At 40.0% G+C, this 21,413-nt stretch overlaps 1 protein-coding gene across 1 annotated transcript; it reads right to left on the bottom strand.

The window, feature by feature from the left end:
* Positions 1-1,293: 1,293 nt before the first annotated feature.
* Positions 1,294-3,233, bottom strand: LOC145030352 (uncharacterized). The gene is made up of 2 exons (XM_078978728.1): positions 2,490-3,233; positions 1,294-2,436 (listed from the first exon to the last, which is right to left on the bottom strand). The coding sequence occupies exons 1-2, from the start codon at positions 3,231-3,233 to the stop codon at positions 1,294-1,296; spliced, it is 1,887 nt and encodes a 628-aa protein (XP_078834854.1).
* Positions 3,234-21,413: the final 18,180 nt, after the last annotated feature.

Genomic DNA, 21,413 nt, shown 5'->3' with positions numbered 1-21,413 from the left:
ATAAGTAGAAAGGACTTTTAGGAGCGCTGGAAGGCGGGACATTGAGATTTTGCATTCTTTTTATGAACTTTTGAATTTGGCATTTTAAGTTCAATTGAGCATTACTACTCATAAGACCGGTCATATGTCCCAAAGAATTAACTCATACCTGCTGTTATGCTTCAATGTTGACAATCTTCTCATTTTCTGTTTTGCACAAGTAGCTTCAGGAGATGTGCTCGTGTGTGATTAACTTGCTTTTAGATTTTTTTTTTTCAATAAAAAGAGCAAGCCAATTTCAAGGCACATGACTCATTTACCTGCTCAACTGTTTTGAAAAGATTCGGTTGCTTGGGATTGGATCGGTTTTTTCTTTCAATAAAAAGAGCAAGCCAATTTCAAGGCACATGACTCATTTACCTGCTCAACTGTTTTGAAAAGATTCGGTTGCTTGGGATTGGATCGGTTTTTTTTTTTTTGAAAAATTTTCCATGCAGAAAAAAATGAAAACGAAAATGAAATGAAAATTAATGCAATATGTACAAAACTACATGCAACCTACATGCAACGGGATAATGCATGGATGGATACCCCTCCCCAAGCTTAAAGTATAGCATCGTCCTCGATGCTTGGAGAGAGGCGTAGCCGTTCTATTGAGGACCGGGCGGAGGATATGGATGTGGAAGATAAAGAAGATGAAGAAAAGGGAGGAATTTCATACCTTGGAGCTTGATTTTTTGATGCAAAATTGAGGAAGATTGAGTATTTGGAAGGGTTTTTTCGAAGGGGGCAGTAGGGAGAGAGGGAATCGCAGGTATTGAGTGAAGAATGAGTTAGAAAAATCGAGATTTGACCTTAAAATCGTTCAGTCCTGTTTTTGCGTTTACACGACCCGTGTAAATCAAAGGGGAGGGTTTACACGGCCGTGTAAACTTCTGAGAAAGCCAAAAAACTTGATTTTTTTCACTTTTTGAAATTGCAACCCGCTAAACCTCTACTGCCCGAAAAATGATTTTTAACACTTTTTTTAGCATGAAAAACAACTTGGAAGTTTGAAAATAAAGAAAATACAATGAAAATATACGAAATGACAAAAATACCCCCGGGTTGCCTCCCGGTTAGCCGCCCTTTTTTAATGTCGTTGGCTCGACTTGGACCCCAACTATTTGTGCTTCAGTCTCGATACTTGGGCCTCTCTAACATATCATCACTCCTCACATGCTTCTTGTCATCAATAAACTCTAAAATCTCCAACACTTCATTATCCATATCAAACTTCTTTGCAAGCTCTTTGGCTTTGTCCCTGTCTAGTTTTCATGACAAAACTAACTCCAGAAATTCATTGTTAGACAAGTTCAAACCCTTTTTTGTTGAGGGATGGATCAAATTGACAAAATTAACAGATTGAACATCAAAAGGAGTCTTTTGTGCTTCATGCACATTGAAGTTGATGACTTCACCATCAAATTCCATACTCAAGGTTCCATTGTAGACATCGATTTTTGTTTTAGAAGTTTTAAGAAAAGGTCTACCCAAAAGAATGGAACTTGAACTTGGAGAGTCATCGTCTCCCATATCTAAGACATAAAAATTAGCCGGGAAGACAAATTCATCGACTTGCACTAACACGTCCTCTAATACTCCCTTTGGGTGTACCAAAGACCGATCAGCAAGTTGGATGATCACACCGGTTTTGCTCAATGTTCCTACACCAATTGATTTGAAAAGAGAATATGGTAGGACATTTACAGATGCACCTAGATCAAGCATAGCTCGAGGTACATAAAGATTTCCCAACTTGCAAGGTACGGTAAAGACACCGGGATCCTTGCACTTTGGGGGCATCCTCTTTTGCAAAACCGCGGATACATGCTCCCCAACCGTTACGACTTGATTTCCTTTTAATTTCTTTTTAGATACACAAAGATCCTTAAGGAACCTTGCGTATCTAGGTACCTGCTTGATGACCTCGAGGAGTGGAATGTTGATTTGAACTCTCTTGAACATTTGCATGATGTCATTCTCCTCCCATTCTTTCTTCGTGCTCTTTAATCTTTCGGGAAATGGAGTAGGTGTGGCTTTGGACTCGGCAATGAAGGGCTTCTTTTCGCTTGTTTTCTCTTCCTCCTTCTCTTCTTTGGTTGCCTCTTCAACCACTATTTCATCTTCTTTTTGATCAACCGAAAATTTTGGACCATCATAGCTTTTCCCGCCTCTCAATGTGATGGCACACACATTGTGCCTTGGGTTTGCTTCAGTTTGGGCAGACAACTTTCCTTGAGATTCTAGTTTGCTTACGGAAATAGCAAGCTGTGAAACTTGTTTCTCTAAGTTCTTTATGCTTGCTCTTGTCTCTTGTTGGAAAGCTTGTGTACTAGTTGCCAAACTTTTTACTATGTCCTCTAAAGACATACTTGATGAACCCGCTTGTTGAGGAGGGTGTTGTGGTTGCCTTGGCTGAAAGTTTTGTGGTGGAAAAGGTGGTCTTTGTTGGTATTGATGTGGTTGACTTGGTTGATAGTTCCCTTGTTGTTCCATCTTTGATCACCTCGTGGCTGCTCATATCCCCTTTGACTAGACCCAAGAAAACCTCCCATGGCTTTTGCTTCTTCATAATCTTCCTCTTGAAGTTGAGGACACATGTCGGTTGGATGCCCCACTTGAGTACAAATACCGCATGGACGGGGTGTGGGTTGCACACCTTTGTCTTTGGCTAGCATCATAACCACTTTCGTAAGTTCGGACAATTGAGCTTCAATTTGAGGAGTCTGGACCTCCTTTACACCTCGGGGTGCATCTATGTACCATTCTTCTTCTTGAACTGTATGCTTGGACTCTTTTGCCATGTTCTTGATAAGAACTCTAATTTCTGTTGGAGTCTTATCAGCTATAGATCCACCACTTGATGCATTAAGTAATCTCCTATCCCAAGATGACATTCCTTCATAAAAATACTGCAGCAACTGATATTCTGTAATCCCATGTTGTGGACATCTTGAGCACAATTTCTTGAACCGTTCCCAATAAGTATGCAAGGCTTCTCTCTTTTTTTGCTTGATGCCAATTATCTCTCTACGTAAAGCTGAAGCTCTCATTTCGGGAAAATATTTATCCAGAAACATCCTTGCAAGTTCATTCCATGTTGTGACTGACCCCGGTGGTAAGTCATACAACCACTCCTTGGCTGAATCTTGTAAAGCAAAGGGGAATGCCCTTAACTTGATTTGATCTTCTGTGACTTCATGTGGCTTCATACCCACACAAACAACATGAAATTCCTTAAGGAATTAATGTGGGTCTTCATTCTTAAGACCACGAAATGAGGGTAACAAATGGATGAGTCCAGACTTGAGTTCAAAGTTGATTGCTGCAGGGTAATTTATGCACAAAGGTTGTTGGGTGACATCTTGAGTAGCCCATTGTCTAAAGGTTTGTTCAGGTGGTGGATGTGGAGGATTTTGATGTCCTCCATGGTTGTCTGCCATGGTAGGAGTAGGTGAAGATGGTGGGGTGATACTTTTGGATGTTGGAGAGGATGTAGTTGATGGATTTGATGAAGAAGCTCTGGATTGTTGTTGTTTCCTTAAAAGTCTGGCTTGCTTCCTTCTCTGTTTAGCAGATTTCTCTATTTCCAAATCAACTAGTAAAGGTGTACCTGTGCGAAAAGATCTTGGCATAAACAATTAGTACTACCGTATCCCCGGCAACGACGCCAATTTGTTAAGGTGTCAAACCAACAAATGATGGGATAAAATAATATTAATATAACTTAAATCACTGCTTTTTCTAATACTAAAGATAGTATAGAGTAAGCAGGGTCTGTCCACAGAGATACGGGACTTTTTATCTTGCCATATTTTCACACATAATACAAGTAATATTGAAATGGGGGTTTGTATTTAAACCTGAATTAAACTTCATAAATAAGAAAGATTGAAAACAAACGCAGTAGAAGAAGTACTTTTCCAATTCTGACTCTTATATATGTATTATGTTGAAAGATGTAATATGATTATAACTCATGTTCAATCTAGGTTGGTAAGTTGGATATTAATAAACTCTAATATCCAAATTGGCAAAAGTATTTTATTCAAAATAAGCTCTTTAAATAAAATTTCATTTAATTGATTCAACCCAAATAAGCTCTTGCATTAAATCATTAAATGACATTAGGTTCTTGCATTAATTACCAACAATGTTTAACATTCCTCTTAAGCTTGGGAATATAAACAATTAATCTTTGATTGCACTAATTTTGATCTAATTACAACCAAGTAAGTGAGTGTTACTAACATCAAATCATAAAACATATACGAAATTCATGATTTGATTAACTAGATTGAATAGAACCCTAGTTCATTGATCAAGTGAAAAAGAGAACTAACCAAACACATGATTAAGATCAAATCAAAGATTACTAGATGTTAAACATAAGTCAAATTTAAGTTACAGCCTAACAACACATACTTAAGAATTCAGATTCGGAAATGAAAATAAAATCAACCACACATATCTAGGTTGGACTACAAATTAAACAAGTTTAAACTTCAAATTGACTTACAAAAAGAAATTAAAGTGTTTTCCAAGTGTTAATCTACTTGCCAAAGCTCTGAAAATCGTCTCTTCTCTTCCCAAAATCCGACCTAACTTTTTTAAAAACTGATTGTCTGAATTATAAGAAGACAAAACAACTTGAAAACTGCCGAGACGTTTACACAGCCCGTGTAAATCAAAGGGTTCCATTTACACGGCCGTGTAAACAAGAAAAGTAGAATGCTTAATTCTTCCAGGTCTTCGAAGTAGAATGTCCTTGCATATATGTTTACACGGCCCGTGTAAATCAAAGGGATAAATTTACACGGCCGTGTAAACTCCTGTGAAGCCAAATTCTTCATTTCTTCATTCTCTCTCTTCAAAGCTCCAAAACTTCTACAACTTTGTCTCCAACTCTTGATAACTTCCTCCAACAAGATCCAACCTTCATAAGTCCCTGAAATATCCTAAAAGCATGTGAATGGAATTGCATCATGAAAAATCCCGAAATTATACAAAATGCATGAGTCTAAACCTAAATGTAATGCACTTTTATGAACTAAAACTATAAAAAATGAATGCATCAAATGCACCTAACAACCATGTACTCAATTCATCCCGGTAGCACTAAAATGTATAGGGACCTAAAACCCTACTACTGGTGGCCGACGATGAAGCTCGATGTTGCAAAGTATGTGGCCGAGTGCGTAACATGTGCGAGGGTTAAGGCACAACATCAGAAACCGTATGGGAGTTTAGAACCTTTACATGTACCCATGGGTAAATGGGAAGACATCACCATGGATTTTGTGACTAAACTGCCCAGAACAAAGAACGGTCACGACATGATTTGGGTAGTCGTGGATCGTTTCACCAAGAGTGCACACTTCATAGCAGCCAACGAGAAGTGGTCTATGGATAAGCTCGCAAATGCTTACGTGAAGGAAATTGTAAGACTTCATGGTGTTCCTCTTACGATTGTATCAAATCATGATAGTCGTTTCACATCGAGGTTTTGGAGGAGTCTACAAGAGGAGTTAGGTACAAAGTTGTGTTTGTGTACTGCTTACCATCCGCAAACCGATGGCCAGAGCGAAAGAACGATTCAAACACTGGAAGATATGCTGAGAGCGAAGCGGATGGCCAGAGCGAAAGAACGATTCAAACACTGGAAGATATGCTGAGAGCATGTACCCTCGAATTCCAAGGGAATTGGGACGAGCACTTACCTCTGGTAGAATTTTCCTACAACAATAGTTTCCACTCGAGCATCAAGATGGCACCTTATCAAGCCTTGTATGGACAGAAGTGTCGTACGCCGTCTTGTTGGCTTGAAGCTGGAGAGAAGCAGTTTATGGGCCCCGAGATAGTCCATGAGACTGCTGAGAAGTTGAAAGTGATTAGGGAAAGGATGTTAGCAGCTCAGGATCGTCAGAAGAGCTATGCCGACAAGAAAAGACGACCAATGACTTTCGAAGTTGGGGATTCCGTTTTGCTTAAAGTCTCACCGTGGAAGGGACTTATACGATTTGGGAAACGAGGAAAGTTGAGTCGAAGGTTTATTGGACCGTTCAAAGTTCTTCAGAAGATTGGGAACCAAGCTTACAAGCTGGAATTGCCCGAAGAACTCAATGGTATTCATAACACCTTCCATGTGTGTTATTTGAGGAAATTCACGAGAGATGTTCCCGACATAATTCCAATCTCAGAGTTAAGGATGGATGAAAGTAAACGGCTGATCGAAGAGCCTGAGGCAATTGTTGACCGTAAGACTAAGAAGTTACGACGCAAGATGGTCGACTTGGTGCTAGTCCGATGGAAACATTCGAATGGGCCGAATCTCACTTGGGAAACAGAGGATGACATGATGAGTCGCTATCCACATCTGTTTGCTGATGCATGATTCCGAGACGGAATCATCCTAAGGGGGAGAGAATTGTAACGCCCGGGTTTCAGGGCTAAGCATTTTTGTCAATGTAATAGTCTAGGTCAACTCTTGTAACTCTTTTTGAAGTAATAAAGATGAAATATTTGAGTATTATGTGAATTATGTGTGTTTATGTGTTTATTATTTAATTATAAATGTATAATTAATAAAGAATAAAACTGAGCGTCAAAATTAAAGTGTGAGATAATCCCGATATCTCTACATAAAGTTGTAGAATATGTCTCAAGGTTTCCGTGCATATAAGGAACGCCGAAATCCGAGTTATAACGAAGAAGTTATGACCCGTCGAAGTTTCACGACAGAACCGGCACGATACCAAGAAGTGTGAATAGTGAATTTACGATAGAGCGAGATTTAGCCTTAGCAGTCTAAACGAAAGTTGTAGAGTACGTCTCCACCTACACGTGGATATAAAGAACGTCAAAAACGGAGTTCGTATGAACGAGTTACAAATTATAATAGCATATTTACGTATTAAAATAAAGTATAAATCATATATACGTACACATATATATACATATGTATATATCATTAGAAAGGTATCGACGATGCGGTCATTATAAGACTAATTTTGAGTTCTTTAGACATTAGTTTAGTACAAATATCATTAAATCCATTTAAAATAGTATTATAGAAGGGTGTTTAGTTGTTTATATAACTAAAAGGTCATTAAGTAATTATGGAGGGTAGTTTTTGAAAATTCAATTAGTATAAATAAGAGCCTTGGGCTCTCATATTTCTTGCACCATTCTCTAGATTCAAGAGTCTTTCTCTCCTTATCCCCCAAGCATTTCGGTCCCTCGTGATTCGACTTCTCTTTCTGTAGTTTAGTATAGTAAGGTGAGCGCTGAAGCGCTGCACAAATCTTTCTTAGAAAGATACAGCGACGAAGTTTTGCCTCTGCAGAGCCCGAGTCCTAGCTAAAACCCCCTTGTTAGTAAGTTATGCTTACCTTATTTTAATATAGCTTATATTTAAAATTAGTATTGTTATTATGAACTTATAATGAATATTTGAGCTATTATTATAACTTATATAAGTGTCGTTATAATATTTTTTTAACTACTCGCGGTACGGGGAATCTGGTTTAAAGGGCCGCATAGGATTGTTGGATTTCAGAAGTGCTATATGCCAAAATGGTCTTGCCCTCCGGTGTTTTATGTCTGGCCCCTGTCTGTACATAGTGGTTGGAAAATATTGTTTAACGCTTATATAATAATAATAATACTAAGACTAATAGTTGGTCACGATAAATATTAGACTAAAATTTAGCGATAATAATGCTAGGTTTCGTCGAAGGAAAATAGAATCGTTAGAAGCAAGCGCTGCACGATTTCGGAATCACCACCTTTTCAAGTGAGTGCATAGTTACTTTCAGCTTACACATAGATATGAAGTATTTTATATAAATTACGTGTTATGTGTGCATATTATCTGAATATTTGCTATCTATGTTGGATGAACGTTTTTATACATGTTTTCAATGATTTAAACTGTATATGTATTTTATATCTACGAAAATGTTGGGGTAAAACATGGGTAGATGTAATAGGCGATGTGTGATAAAATGATGAGAGGCCTCAATGTTGTTGTTGTTGATCCAGTCATCTAGCGGAGTATAGATGACGACCACGGACTCTTCTAGACAATCCAGTGGAACACTAGCAGGCTCGCAACCTGTAGGTGTTTGTGAATGATGTGTTCATCGGTGTACTCCATCCCCCACATGGTTGCCTTTAGGACATTTATTGCTGAGGAACCCCCTTAGCAGTAGTGTCCATCTCGATGATGATCCTTAGGATAGGTCCCTTATAACAGGTGTTTAGGGACGTAATGTGAGGATAACGGGAATGGGTAATCGGGTTGTTGTTGATTGATGGAACTAATAAACTTATTTATTGTGGGTTGAAAACCCTATGTGCTCACCAGGCTCCCAAGCGTGACCCACTCGGTTTTATGTATTACAGGTAGTGGCGCTTGAGCATATATATAATGTTTGGACGAGGGATTACGGATATAGGCCTGTAGATATGAAATAATGTAGTAAAGCTTATATTTTATTGTTTATACTTATGTACTGTATCGAACATGACATCCCAAGTCTTTTAATGAAATACATTTCTAAGGAAATGCTTTTGATAAATCTTTATCATATTATTGTTTTGGGACAAATTCCACAACCCTTTTATTAAAAGATAACTCTGATTTTGAAATAAAGTATAAACAAAACCGGTCTTTTCTGGCCGTGATTTTTTGGGGATGTCACAATCAGCCCTTGAATCTCGAATTTTTAGAGAGAGGAAGCGAGAGAGAAAATATGTTTGATCTTTGGTGGAAGAATGAGAAAATGAGAGAAGTGTGAGGAGAGAGGAGAGTTTTCTAGCCTTTGACCAATTGTATGGTTGGAAAAAAAGTGGGAAAAGTACAATGAAGTGACTAGGTATGGGCTAATGGGGAATAGTGACATGGAGTGAGTATGGGAGGTTGCTTGTGTCATAGATTAAAGCAAAGTCAACACTCCACGTCTTGTACTTCACCCACTCTTCTTGGATAAGGTTTATCCCCAAAAATGTGGTTAATTAGTAAATATGGGGCCTTATATGTTAAAATAAAGTTTTGGGTGAAAATCCCGTGTTAAAACAATTAAAAACGGGCCTAAAACGCAAAAGTAGTCGAAAACCGGGAAGAAAAGGGCTTCCAGCGAGACCTCTCGGTCCTGGCCGGAGGTTCGGTCCCTTCTAGTGCTGGCCGAAAGAGAAATGAAGTGAAGAGGGTAAGGCACAAAATGGATCGAAATGGACCGAAGGGGAGGGTTCGGTCCTTATGCGAGGTTCGGTCCATTAGGCGAGGTTCGGTTCTGACTAGTTCGCTTCTGATGCCTTCGCTTCTGATAGGTTCGCTTCTGATGCTTTCGCTTCTGATAGGTTCACTTCTGATGCTTTCACTTCTGATGCCATTGCTTCTGATGAGTTCGGTTCCTAAGAGGGGTTTCGGGTCCTTAAGAGGGTTCGGCTCCTTAAGAGGGGTTTCGGGTCCTTAAGCCTATTTTACTCGTTTTTACCGCGTTTTAAGCCGTTTTTGACCCGCTAAGGGTCGGGAGGGCCCGGAAGACTATAAAAAGTTTAAGGAACTTTTGAGAGAGATTTGGGAGAGATTTCACATTCTTGGAGAGATTTCTCATACAAAGAGGGATTTGGGAGAGATTTCACATACTTAGAGAGATTTCTCATACAAAGAGAGATTTGGGAGAGATTTCACATTCTTGGAGAGATTTCTCATACAAAGAGAGATTTAGGAGAGATTTAACATACTTGGAGAGATTTGGGAGAGATTATAGATAAAGAGAGATAAAGTGAAAACGATTGAGAGAGGTTTCGTTTGTGACATTTGTGAGTGTCCGGCTTCGCAATGCAAGGTCTGTAAACCCCGTTAAGCCATGTTTAAGGACCTTACACACTCCCGATGAGTATGCAACATTGTTTTATCGGTTTGGTTCGTTACTTACCACAGTTTTAGGTTAAAGAAATCTAGATGTACGAACTTTTCAATTTATGACTTCTCATTAGAATAGCGAGTTGTATATTATTTACCTAACATGAGCCCTAGTACACAAGGGTTAGTTGAGTTGACCGGTCTGACTTGTTGACTTTATTTGACTTTGACTTGACCAGAATTTGACGGTTGTCACAAATACTAATTAAATAATATGATTTCTCAATTAATATATTATACTTATAATATATTAATAAATCACCAATAAACTTATTCTCAAAAGTCCATCCTATCAAATTGTATTGGTGAAGGTAACCCAAAAGGACCATGTTACAATCAGGTCAAGTACATACTAGATATACTTATGGGCTTAGAAACCAAATCCAACAGGTGGGTGGTGGTGGGTGTAGTGGTTGGTGATCGTAGCGGTGGTCATGATGGGTGGTGGAGGTGGTGGTGGGTGGTAGGTAGTGGTGGTGAGTGGTGCTGACGGGTGGTGGTGGTTAGGTGGTAGATGTGGGTGCTGATGGTGGTGACAGGTGGAGGTGGTGGTAACGGATGGTGGTGTTGGGTGGTGGTGGTGGGTGGTGATAGGAGGTAGTGGTAGTTGGTGGTGGATGGTGATGGTTGGTGGTGGTGGCGGGTGGTGGTGAATGGTAATGGTTAGCAGTGGTGGCGGGTGGTGGTGATGGGTGTTTGAGGTGGGTGGGGGTGGTGGTTATGCTTGGTGGAGGTAGGTGGTGATTTTGGTGGTGGGTGGTTGTTTTGGTGGATGATGGGTGAGGGTGGTGTTAGCGGGTGGTGTTGGTGGTGGGTGGTGTTGGAGGTGGGTGGTGATTGTGGTGAATGGTACTAGTCGTGGAGGGTGGTGGTATTGATTGGTGGTGATAGGTGGTGGTGGTGGTGGTGGCGGGTGGTGGTGATAGGTGATTGAGTTGGGTAGGGGTGGTGGTGATGGGTTATGGAGGTAGGTGGTAATGGTTGTGGAGGGTGGTGGATTTGGTGGGGGTCGGTGGTGATGAGTGTTGGTGCATGGTGGTGGGTATGATGGTTGGTGGTGGTGGGTGGTAGGAAGTGGTGATGGTTGGGTGCTGAGTAGTTTTGGTTAGTAAGTTTTGTAATTGTTTGTAACAATTGATTGATTTTTATGAATATTATTTTATAGTTTTAATTAAAAAAATTATGTTGTCCAAATTTGTTCTCAAATGTTCTAAATTGAACGCTCCCTATATATATATATATATATATATATATATATATATATATATATATATATATATATATATATATATAAGAAGTATTCCATGTTGTCATTCCTTGTACGTTACACAACATATTGTAAGGCAAATATTGTTCCTATACTTTAGTCAAGAAGTTAACATAGAAATCTCAATTTTGTTGATAACCACATGATGTAACTATCTGTATGTATATACGACATCCAACATCAACGAAATTAAGCCTTTCATTCATTTAATTCCTCTTACTATATGGTATCAGAGCATTGATGCTCCTCTGCTCACTTACCAATTCTGTAACATTCTGTTTTGGGATTTAAATAAATATGATTAAATAAAATATATAAATAAATGAGCCCTAGGATGAGAAGTATATTTCTTATTGTTTTATTGAAGCCCTAAATCCATAATAGTTTATTATTGTCAGCCTTGGGAGTAAAATGTTAGAAATTTGGGAATTTATGGTTTAAATGGTGTAATTTGCACTTGTGTTGAATAGATTTTGGGAAGCAAGGGCTAAAGGGTAAATTTCAGATTCAGTTTGTAAAGATTTCTAAGGGCAGGGGCTGTTTGGTAAGTTTTGGACTTAAGTTGAAAAGGTTTGTGGAATAGGGGCCAAACTTAGAAAATGGAATAAAGGTTTGGAAGGAACACGGGATCAACCCGGTATCCTTTTTCCTCCCGTCTTCGTGATTCAACCTTAACCCTAACATATTTACTACATCTTTTATTCTTTTAAGTGGTTTGACACCGTATATGACGGCTGTGGTCGCCGGTGGCCCTTGAACAGCCATTTCTGCTTGTTCCGACGACAACAGCCACCTAGTCGGTGGTTGGGAGCTTTGGTCTCGTGTCGTTTACGTGTGTGTGTTGCTGCCACGAGTTGAATGCGGAGGCATGTGTGTTTTGGCTAGAAACCCACGGCCACCACCTCATAGTGGTCGCTACCATTATTTTATGCCACCACTATCCACCATGATGGGTGGATATTTGTGTGTTTTTGTATGTGTGAGAGTGTACTTTATGGGTGTAAAGTTGTATATGCAATTTTTTGGTCGGAACACCCACCACCACCACTGTGAGGTGATGGCTACCGCTTTCTGCCACCATCTGTAACACCCCGTTTATTTTTTAAATAAATAAATTAATGAATGACTCGTAGCCCTAAAACAAATAATTATATATGAAAGGATGGTCTCGAAGAGCTAATTGTCACAATATTTAAGAAGACAAGGGCTGCATGGTAACTATTAGGTGGATGCTGGGAATCTGTATCACTGCAGAATTGTGAGAGAGTTTGATAAGTCAGATCTCAGGTCGGTTATCTAATACTATCTCAGGTCGGTTATCTAATACTATCTGGGTTATTAAGGCACTACTATTACTGAGATAGGATTGGTAGCATGAAGATAGTGGAGCCAGTAGCGGGTGTTAGATGCATGAGTGTCAGATATTGGATGTTCAAGAGGAATGTACTTTCACATGGATTGTGTTCTGTTAGAGTTCAGTGGTACTACAAGATTAGAAGTGAGAACGAGGACTCGCAGCCAAATAGTATTAGAGTGTTGTAAGTCTGCAGGTGTAGCCGTAGCATTCACTAGCCGCCAGATAGTGTTAGAGTGTTGTAAGTCTGCGGGTGTAGCCATTGCATTCACTAGGTTGGTAGATAGCACGAGTGCGTTTTTAGGACGCAGAAGGAACAGTAGTACCCCGCAGTTCGTGTGCATCATTAAGGATATGGAAATCCGCGGATTGGATTTCGGGATTACCCAATTGGATTAGATATGGTTGAACCAGCGAGACGACAGTTGGAATGTCACTACAGTTATGAGATCAGAGAAGAAAAGGATTGCTCAGGTTCGTGTATGATATAAGGCTACCATTGGTCATGGAGCCATCACTTTTAGCCTTGGGTTTGGTGACGTCAAGATTTGACGCATGGAACCGATCGGTTAGATCATAAAGTTTTTAGAGTTACAGTGGCATGATTACTAGTTGCAACTAGTTCCTGAGACGGATTTCGTTCAAAAGTAGTGTAAGGCGACTAAGTGGGAGTCCTTTGGCTCCGCAGTTGGGCCGAAACCCGGTATTTCAGAAGATTCGTGAATGAATCGAGACCAAGCAGGTATCGGTAGATTCTGGAAAGCAGCCGTGTGGCAACATACTGCTTCTAGCAGTTCAGAGTTCAGACAGTTTTAGCGTTTGGGCAGCATTAGTATTTGCATTTTAGGTTGCAAATACAGACGTAATAGCTGGTTAATTGGGAAGTGGTAAGTCACTTACAAGTATAAGTGGATCATAGGTATAAGTGGATCTGTGATTCTATTTTTCTAGTGGGAGACCTGAGTTATCAGGAGATGAGTAGGCAACTAAGAGACAAGTGGACTGGATTCGGCAATAATGATTCAGCAAGAGTGGTTTGTCAGGGATCCAGGCCATCTCGAGACAGTAGAATTCAGATGAGTAGATGTGATCTTGTTGTGAAGAATTAGTTTGCCTGCGGATTTTAGAGCTTTACAAAGATTGGTCATGGCTACCTCGGGAAGGCTAGGGCGTGCCCGGGTTGATGACTATGTTACTAGAGTGGTTTGGTATGTAAGGATTAGTAAGGAATGATTTCGAGGATGAAATCTAATTTAAGTGGTGTAGAGTTGTAACAACCTGTTTATTTATTAAATATATAAATAAATTAATGAATGACTCGTAGGCCTAAAACAAATAATAATATATGAAAGGATGGTCTCGAAGAGCTAATTGTCACAATATTAATGAAGACGGGGGCTGCATGGTAACTATTAGGACTTGAATTGTAAGGAATGATTTAAGATAAGGGTTATTTGGTAAATATTGGAATTGTTTTGAAAAATCTTTATGGAGGAGGAATCAAAAGTGGAAAAAGGGGCTATAAGTTTGAAAGGAGCATTGGACTTAAAACCCGTCACTCCTTCCCCCCGTTGAGATGCAAGTAACCCTAACCTCAAGTGTTACAGCCGCCATCACCCTTGAAACTTTAGCCGCCACCATTGTGTTAACCACTTCTGGCGCCGCCTCCGTGACACCGTTGTGAACCACCGGTTCCGCTTACTACCTTGTCGGTGAGCGCCACTATTTCATTTCCCGCAGTTGCTGGAGACGTTGAGGATGGAAGAGAAGGTCGCCGAGACCGGAGTCCAAGTTGTGAAAGACGAAGAGCGAGCTGCGAACGACCAGAACCTCGTGGAAACCGAAGGAAATTCACAACAATAGCAGCCGCTACCGCCTTGCTGTGTCCCTGCCGCTACCGTACACCACTAGGTGGGTGGTTGAGTCCGTTGCAAGCAGCAGATTCGGGAACCTATCATCTAGCAGTAGGGATTGTGTCTACAAAACGTCAACAATATGAGGTGAGTTACCTTCCAGTAGCGGTGGGTCTAAGGCCACAATGTCGGCCCACCAATAGGAGTTGTATGTTAGATGACTGTCTTTGTGATATTCATCTAGGTATGCTGCTACCTGAAATGTTTATGTGCTAGTTTGGTATGCTTTATGTGGTACTAGTAGTAAGAGGGGAATACTCCCCAAGTTTGGTTATTAGGACCAAGGGGGTAGGTCGGACACCCCTGTATGTCTGACAGGGGTAGGTTGAGCACCTCGGTATGCTCAGCGGGGTAGGTCGGGCCCCCTGGTATGCCTGGCATGGGGTAGGTTGAGCACCCTGATATGCTCAGCGGGGTAGGTCGGGCACCCTGGTATGCCTGGCATTGGGTAGGTCGGGCACCTCGGTATGCCTGACAGTATGTTTTATTGTATGTGTGGTATGATGGGGGAACTCACTAAGCTTCGTGCTTACGGTTTTCAGGTTTGGATTCAGGTACTCTGTTTTCAAAGGAAAGGAGCCGGCTCAGTCGCAACGCATCACACAATGGTTTTTCCGCACATGAGATCATTGGGATTACACTCTGATATTGTTTTATGATAACATGTTTTGATTATTTCTACTTTGGTTTTGACATGACATGATATTATGGATGTTTTATTATACTTATGGTTTTATAATAACGTATTTAAAAAATAAAATTTTGGCCTATATTTTTGGAATGTTACAAGTTGGTATCAGAGCCTTGGTTTGAGGGATTCGGGCACACTCCCGGGTGTGTCTGGACTCAAACTAAGGACTTGGTATGAAAATTTAAAAAAAATAAAATAAAACTCTTTTATAAAAAGAAGCTTGAAAAGAATTTGAAAAGATAAAAGAACTTTGAAAACAACAATGTGTGTGATGCGTGCAATCAGCCGAGCCCAAGTAAGTCTTCCTAGTTGGTGGTTGGGAGCTTTGGTCTTATGTCGTTTATGTGTGTGCGTGTTGCAACAACGGGTTAAATGCGTAGGCTTGTGTGTTTTGGTTAGAAACCCACTGCCACCAACTCTTGGTGGTCGTTGCCACCATTTTCTGCAGTTACTAGTCACCGTGAGGGTGGCTGCATATATGTGTATGTACGTGTGAGAGTGTACTTGTGAAATTGTATATGTAATTTTTTGGCTAGAACACCCACCACCACCATCGTGAGGTGGTGGCTTCCGCCATCAGCCGCCGTGTTGAATGGCGGTAGACATTGTGTGTGATTGGATTGCTTTTGGGTTGATTGGACATGATTTGGACTAGAATCATAACCACCACCACGAGGTGGTGGATGCCGTTGTGGGCCGCCGTTCACCACCAGTACTCGAGGTGGTAGTGGGTGGTGCCCGACCTAATGAAACCTTAATTGATCTAAAGACTTATCTTTTGGGCCTAATTGGCATGTTTTGGGTTGGAAACCCAAATTAGGGTATAAAAACACTAATCTTGGAGATTTTAAATTGGACTTGTCAGGACCCGCATTATGGACGCTTGGATTGGAATTATGAATTAAGCATGACCACATTGTGTGATTGACCTAGTAGATTGATGGACTTAATGCATTAAGTCCTTCATGGGGTAAGTGTTTCTAATTAACCCTAATCGACATTTCATGTGAAAACCCTAATTATGTTAGGTTTTGAGTTGGGCCTAGATGTTTGGACTCTTGATGGGGAAACTATTAGCAAGTAATTGGACTAGGGAATTTAGATGGGCTTTAGAGTAAGGCCCATGTGAGGGGTTTGGGCCCAATTTGGAAAATTAGGCCATAACTAGGCCTTGGTTTTTATTTGGCTTTTGGGCCTTCATGGTGTGAATTTGGGCCTTGTTTTGACCTATGCTAGGATAGGGGTAAAATGGTCCTTTTACCCCAAGTATGGATTTATGGTTATGCTGCGAATAAATCTCGGGCTACTATCTGACGAATCCCCAAGCTGTCATCATTAAAACAAAACCTGTATGAATGGGTCGAAGGCGATAATGTCAGCTCGTATATGTATGCTAGTATGTTCCAGGCTTAGTTCTAATGTCGAGTTTAGCCTGATGTAGGTTATATATTTCCAGACTTCGACCCGATGTCGGGGAAAGCCCAAGGAATGTTTGTGTGCTTGATGTCTTTGTGATTCTTGCGTGTGCTTGTTTATATGTTCCGGGCTTTAGTCTAATTTCGGGGCAATCCCAAGGAATGCTTATATGTTCCAGGCTTCAGTCCGATGTCAGGGCAACCCGAGGAATGCTTATATGTTATGTTTATATGTTCCGAGCTTCGGTCCGATGCCGGGGCAAGCGCATGAAATAATTATATGTTATGTTTATATATTTTGGGATTCGGTCCGATGCTGAAACAAGCTCGAGGAATGTTTATATGTTTATGTTATATGATTGTTGATATGTTATATGTATAACAGACTTCGGTCCGATATCGGGTGGGACTCGATGCTGGATTTCGGTCCGATGCCGGAAAGGGCCCGATGTAGCAAGCAAGCCTAATGTATGTTATTATGTTATTATGTATTTATGTGTATGGTATGTGCTAGTTTGTGGAGACTCGCTTCGTGCTTATAGTTTTTATTTTTGGTGTTAGGTGCTTCCGGTAGCAAGGGGAAGAGCTCAAGATGATTACAGTGCACACACCATTTGATTAGCATGGGATGTTATACTCTGATATATGTTTTGACAGATGTTAGGATATTTTGTAATACACCATTTATGGTTTTTTTATGATGAATGATTTTTCTGGCTTTATTAATGATTTAAAATGAACATTTTTCGATTGTATTTTTGGGATGTTTCAAATTCTCTCTTATAAACCCTAATTTATTTTCTTTTTTAACACAATGAGCACTCCTACTGGTCCTGTACCCTCGGTCAACAACCCCATCAACACTGTGACACTCAACACAAATCAAAATCATCTAATTACAATCAACGTCTCAACACAAGCCCCATTGAAATTGTCTTCCAACAATTACATCTCGTGGAAACTACAATTTGAAACCCTCTTCATTGGTTATGATCTCGTTGGATACACTGATGGCACAAAGGCATGCCCTACAAAGACAATCAATCAAAATGAAAGTATTGTGCCTAACCCTGCATACCATATCTGGCTCCGACAAGATCAATTGTGCCTAACCCTGAAATCATCCCCTTCGTGGCTACTACAATGACATCTCAAGAATCCTGGAGCACTCTTGCCAATACATACGCCAGACCTTCCAAGGTAGAATCAAGAAAATCAAAAACAAACTCAAACATCCCAATAAAGGCATCCTAAGCATTACTGAGTTTCTCCATTCTATAAAAGCTCAAGCTGATGAGCTTGCTATACTTGGTTCACCAATGGATGAATAGGACTTCACTGAAAAAAATACTCGATGACCTAGGAGACTAATACAAGGAACTTTTCAGAGCTGTTCAAGACAGAGAGAACTTGATTACCTTTGAAGAATTACATGAAAAATTATTCACATTTGAAACCACCCCTACCTCCTTACATGGTAGCAACCTTCCTGTTACCATCAATCACACTCAAAAGACAAACTCACCATGACATCCTCCCAATATAGGGCATTCCCCTCAGTCTACAAACAATTAGCGTCCATCATCTTATCAACAAATTTGCCCAGGCAAGAACAACCATCATGGACGAACCAACAACTTCAACAACCCCACATCTCGTAGTACTCGACCATCTTCCAGGATCCACTTAGGCTACTATCAAATATGCTGTATTCAAGGTCATACAGCCAAGAGATGTCAGTCCTATCAAATCATTACCATTTCTTCAGGAAATTAAACTCTACAATGCAATGTTGGATCATCAAACACATGGCAGCCTCAAGCTTGATTTGCTTCCAACAACAGCGCTTCCAATCAACCTGACTACTTGACACTAGTGCCTCCCATCACATCACCACAGATCTTACCAATCTATCTCTACATCAATCGTATATAGGAATTGATGATGTCATGATTGATGATGGTACTGGTCTCCTATAAACTCACACGGGTTCAGTTTCTCTGCCAAACTCCCAATCTATTTTAAAACTTGATAATGTCTTATGTGTGCCAGATATGCAAAAGAACCTTATTTCAAGTTCTAAATTTTTCATAACCAATAACACTTCTGTTGAGTTCTTATCCTCTAACTTTTATGTTAAGGATTTGCAGACCAGAGAAATACTAATGAAGGGGGAACTAAAGATGAAGTGTATGAATGGCCTGCACAAAATCCAAATCCACAACATGTCATCGCTTTCTATACCAGTAAAACGACACATTCCTATAGGCATAAAAGATTAGTACATCCAGCATTCCCCATTCCAAAGCACATTATTTATCATTACAATCTTGATTTGTGAACTACATCGACTCAACAATTCACTTGCAATGTGTGCTTATGCAATAAAAGTCATAAATTTCCATTCTCTATTTCATCAATCATATCTACTTATCCATTATAAATTATTTTTTGTGATGTTTATATGCCACTAGTTGCCTCACCTGATGGTTTCAAATATTATGTGATTTTTGTTGACTACTTCACTAAGTACACATGGTTTTATGTTATGCATATAAAATCTAAAGTTAAAGAAATTTTCATCAGGTTTAAGATAATTATGGAAAATCACTTTCAACCTAAAATTCAATCCCTGTAAAGTGACAATGGTGGAGAGTATATGAGTCTTAAAGACTATCTTGTCCTCCATGGAATCTCTCACCTCACAACTCTACCTCATACACCTGAACACAATGGCTACTTAGAATGTAATCATAGACACATAGTGGAAGCGGGTCTTACCTTGCTTACCCAAGCCTCTATGCGACTTTCCTTCTGGCCATATGCTTTTTCCAAAGCCGTATATGTAACATCCATAAAATTCGAGCCAATTTAAAACTTTTTAAATCATATAAAACCATTCAGATATTACAATTTGTTTTCAAAATAATTTAAACATCAAAGTTCCCAGAAATCATAATCATCAATCGAGGTAGTGTACGGTTACGCCTTCGCCTTCCCGTGGTCATCCGCAGAACCTGAAAAAATAAACTAAAATTGTAATCTCGAAGGCTTAGTGAGTTACCCCCAAAATACCAATGCCATAACAATATAACCATAACATATAACATATAAGTGAACAGAACAGCCATGCATCTTGAGTCTAAAATGTGACTGGTCCGCCCACACCGGGCCTTGAGTCCATCCAGTCCACTCTCTGAGTCTACAATATGCGTAATGAGCCTTGAGCCTGACTGGACCTCCTCGTAGGCCTTCAGTCTATCTGGACCGCTCTCCAAGCCTTCGGCACGTCTGGACCGCCTCACAAGATCTTCAGCCTATCCGGACCACTTGATGGGCCTTCGGCTTGATTATGTGCCCTCCTAGGCCTGCAGTCTATCTGGTCTGCCCTGGGTATGCTGGCCTTCAACATAAAGCAGGACCGCCTCAACCCAACCCCCAATCAAACAACCATGTGCACATATAATAGATAATAACATAACAGTCTATAGACAACAAACCGATCTAACATATTAATAGCATAACAACATCTTATAACCAGGATACCGACCTAACCGTTCACTAACATAACATCATCCTATATATCACTAAACATAATACCATCCTAACTACCAAGATGCAGATCTAACAGATCAATAAGCATAATACCATCCTAACTACCCGGATGCAGATCTAACAGATCAATAAGCATAATACAATCCTAACTACCAGGATGCATATGTTACATATCAATAAGCATATCAAGCAAGTACTAGTATACAATCTAAAAAAGGGCCAGCCATGGTGCCTTAGACCCTGTTGATATAGTGAGGATAACTCACATCGCACTGCCAATCTGAACTGAAAGTCGAACTCCCGAATCGCTGCCTCACCAAAATCCTGAACAGCTGATGTCTCGACTCCCAAATCTATCAATACCGAAATATCACTTAGTTCAAAATAATAATCCTCCTTATGGTAAGATGACCATTTTACCCCTATTCCAACTTGGTCCATTTCCATGGCCCCAAACTGCAATATTAAAAGGCCCAACAGTAGGTAAGCTTCCTAAGCCTACTAGTGGCCCACTAATGGCCTAATTTGCTACATTAGGCCCAATCCCCTTAATGGGCCTTACCCTAAGCACAAACATATTCTTAGCCCATAATAACTGACTCTTGATGGCCCATCAAAGCCCAAGTACCCAAGCATGGCCCAATAACAAAAAGTCCATACTAAAATGAGCCTGATTATATTAAACTATGCCTGGATGCCAACTTGTAACATCCCAGAATTTCCAATAAATTTGATCTTTTTTAAAATAACATAAATCATTCATTTAATGTATTTTATTCAAAATAAACAAAATACCAAACCCCAAGATCAATTCAGTTTACAAATATTATTAGTTATAATTCTAAAATTTATGAAAACATAACCAATTAAATATCAATTCCAAAAACCCGCCTCAAGCTAGTGTGTACAATCATGCCTGACCATCTTGTGTACCTGAAATAGTATTTTTTAAGGGAAACAGGCTAAGCACAAAACATAGTGAATTACACACATACATAGTATCATATCATATAATCCTTACCCCTATAAATAGATACAAACGATATCAAACACATAACCACGCATGCATGTCAAAGAACGATTTAGTAACAAGCATACTCCTACTAGGACACATTGGCTAAGCCTGATACCCCTTGATCAGTACATTGAGCCCTTGGGACACTTTGGCTAAGCCCGATCCCTAATAACTGAACCCAATGGGACACATTAGTGTGCCTAATCCCCCTTGCTCAGTTCTTCGAGCCTTTGGAACACATTGGCTACGCC

Source organism: Lactuca saligna, chromosome 2, assembly GCF_052625555.1.
Source record: "Lactuca saligna cultivar CGN05327 chromosome 2, ASM5262555v1, whole genome shotgun sequence".
NCBI classification, from domain to species: domain Eukaryota; kingdom Viridiplantae; phylum Streptophyta; class Magnoliopsida; order Asterales; family Asteraceae; genus Lactuca; species Lactuca saligna.
Note: the sequence above shows the minus strand (reverse complement) of the source record. Positions and strands in the feature narration are given on the sequence as shown.

Coding starts and splice junctions, on each gene's coding strand:
- LOC145030352 (XM_078978728.1), bottom strand. CDS start 3,233: ATGAAGCCACATGAAGTCACAGAAGATCAAATCAAGTTAAGGGCATTC. Junction 2,437..2,489: donor ACAAGGGAACTATCAACCAA/GTCAACCACATC, acceptor CAAAACTTTCAG/CCAAGGCAACCACAACACCC.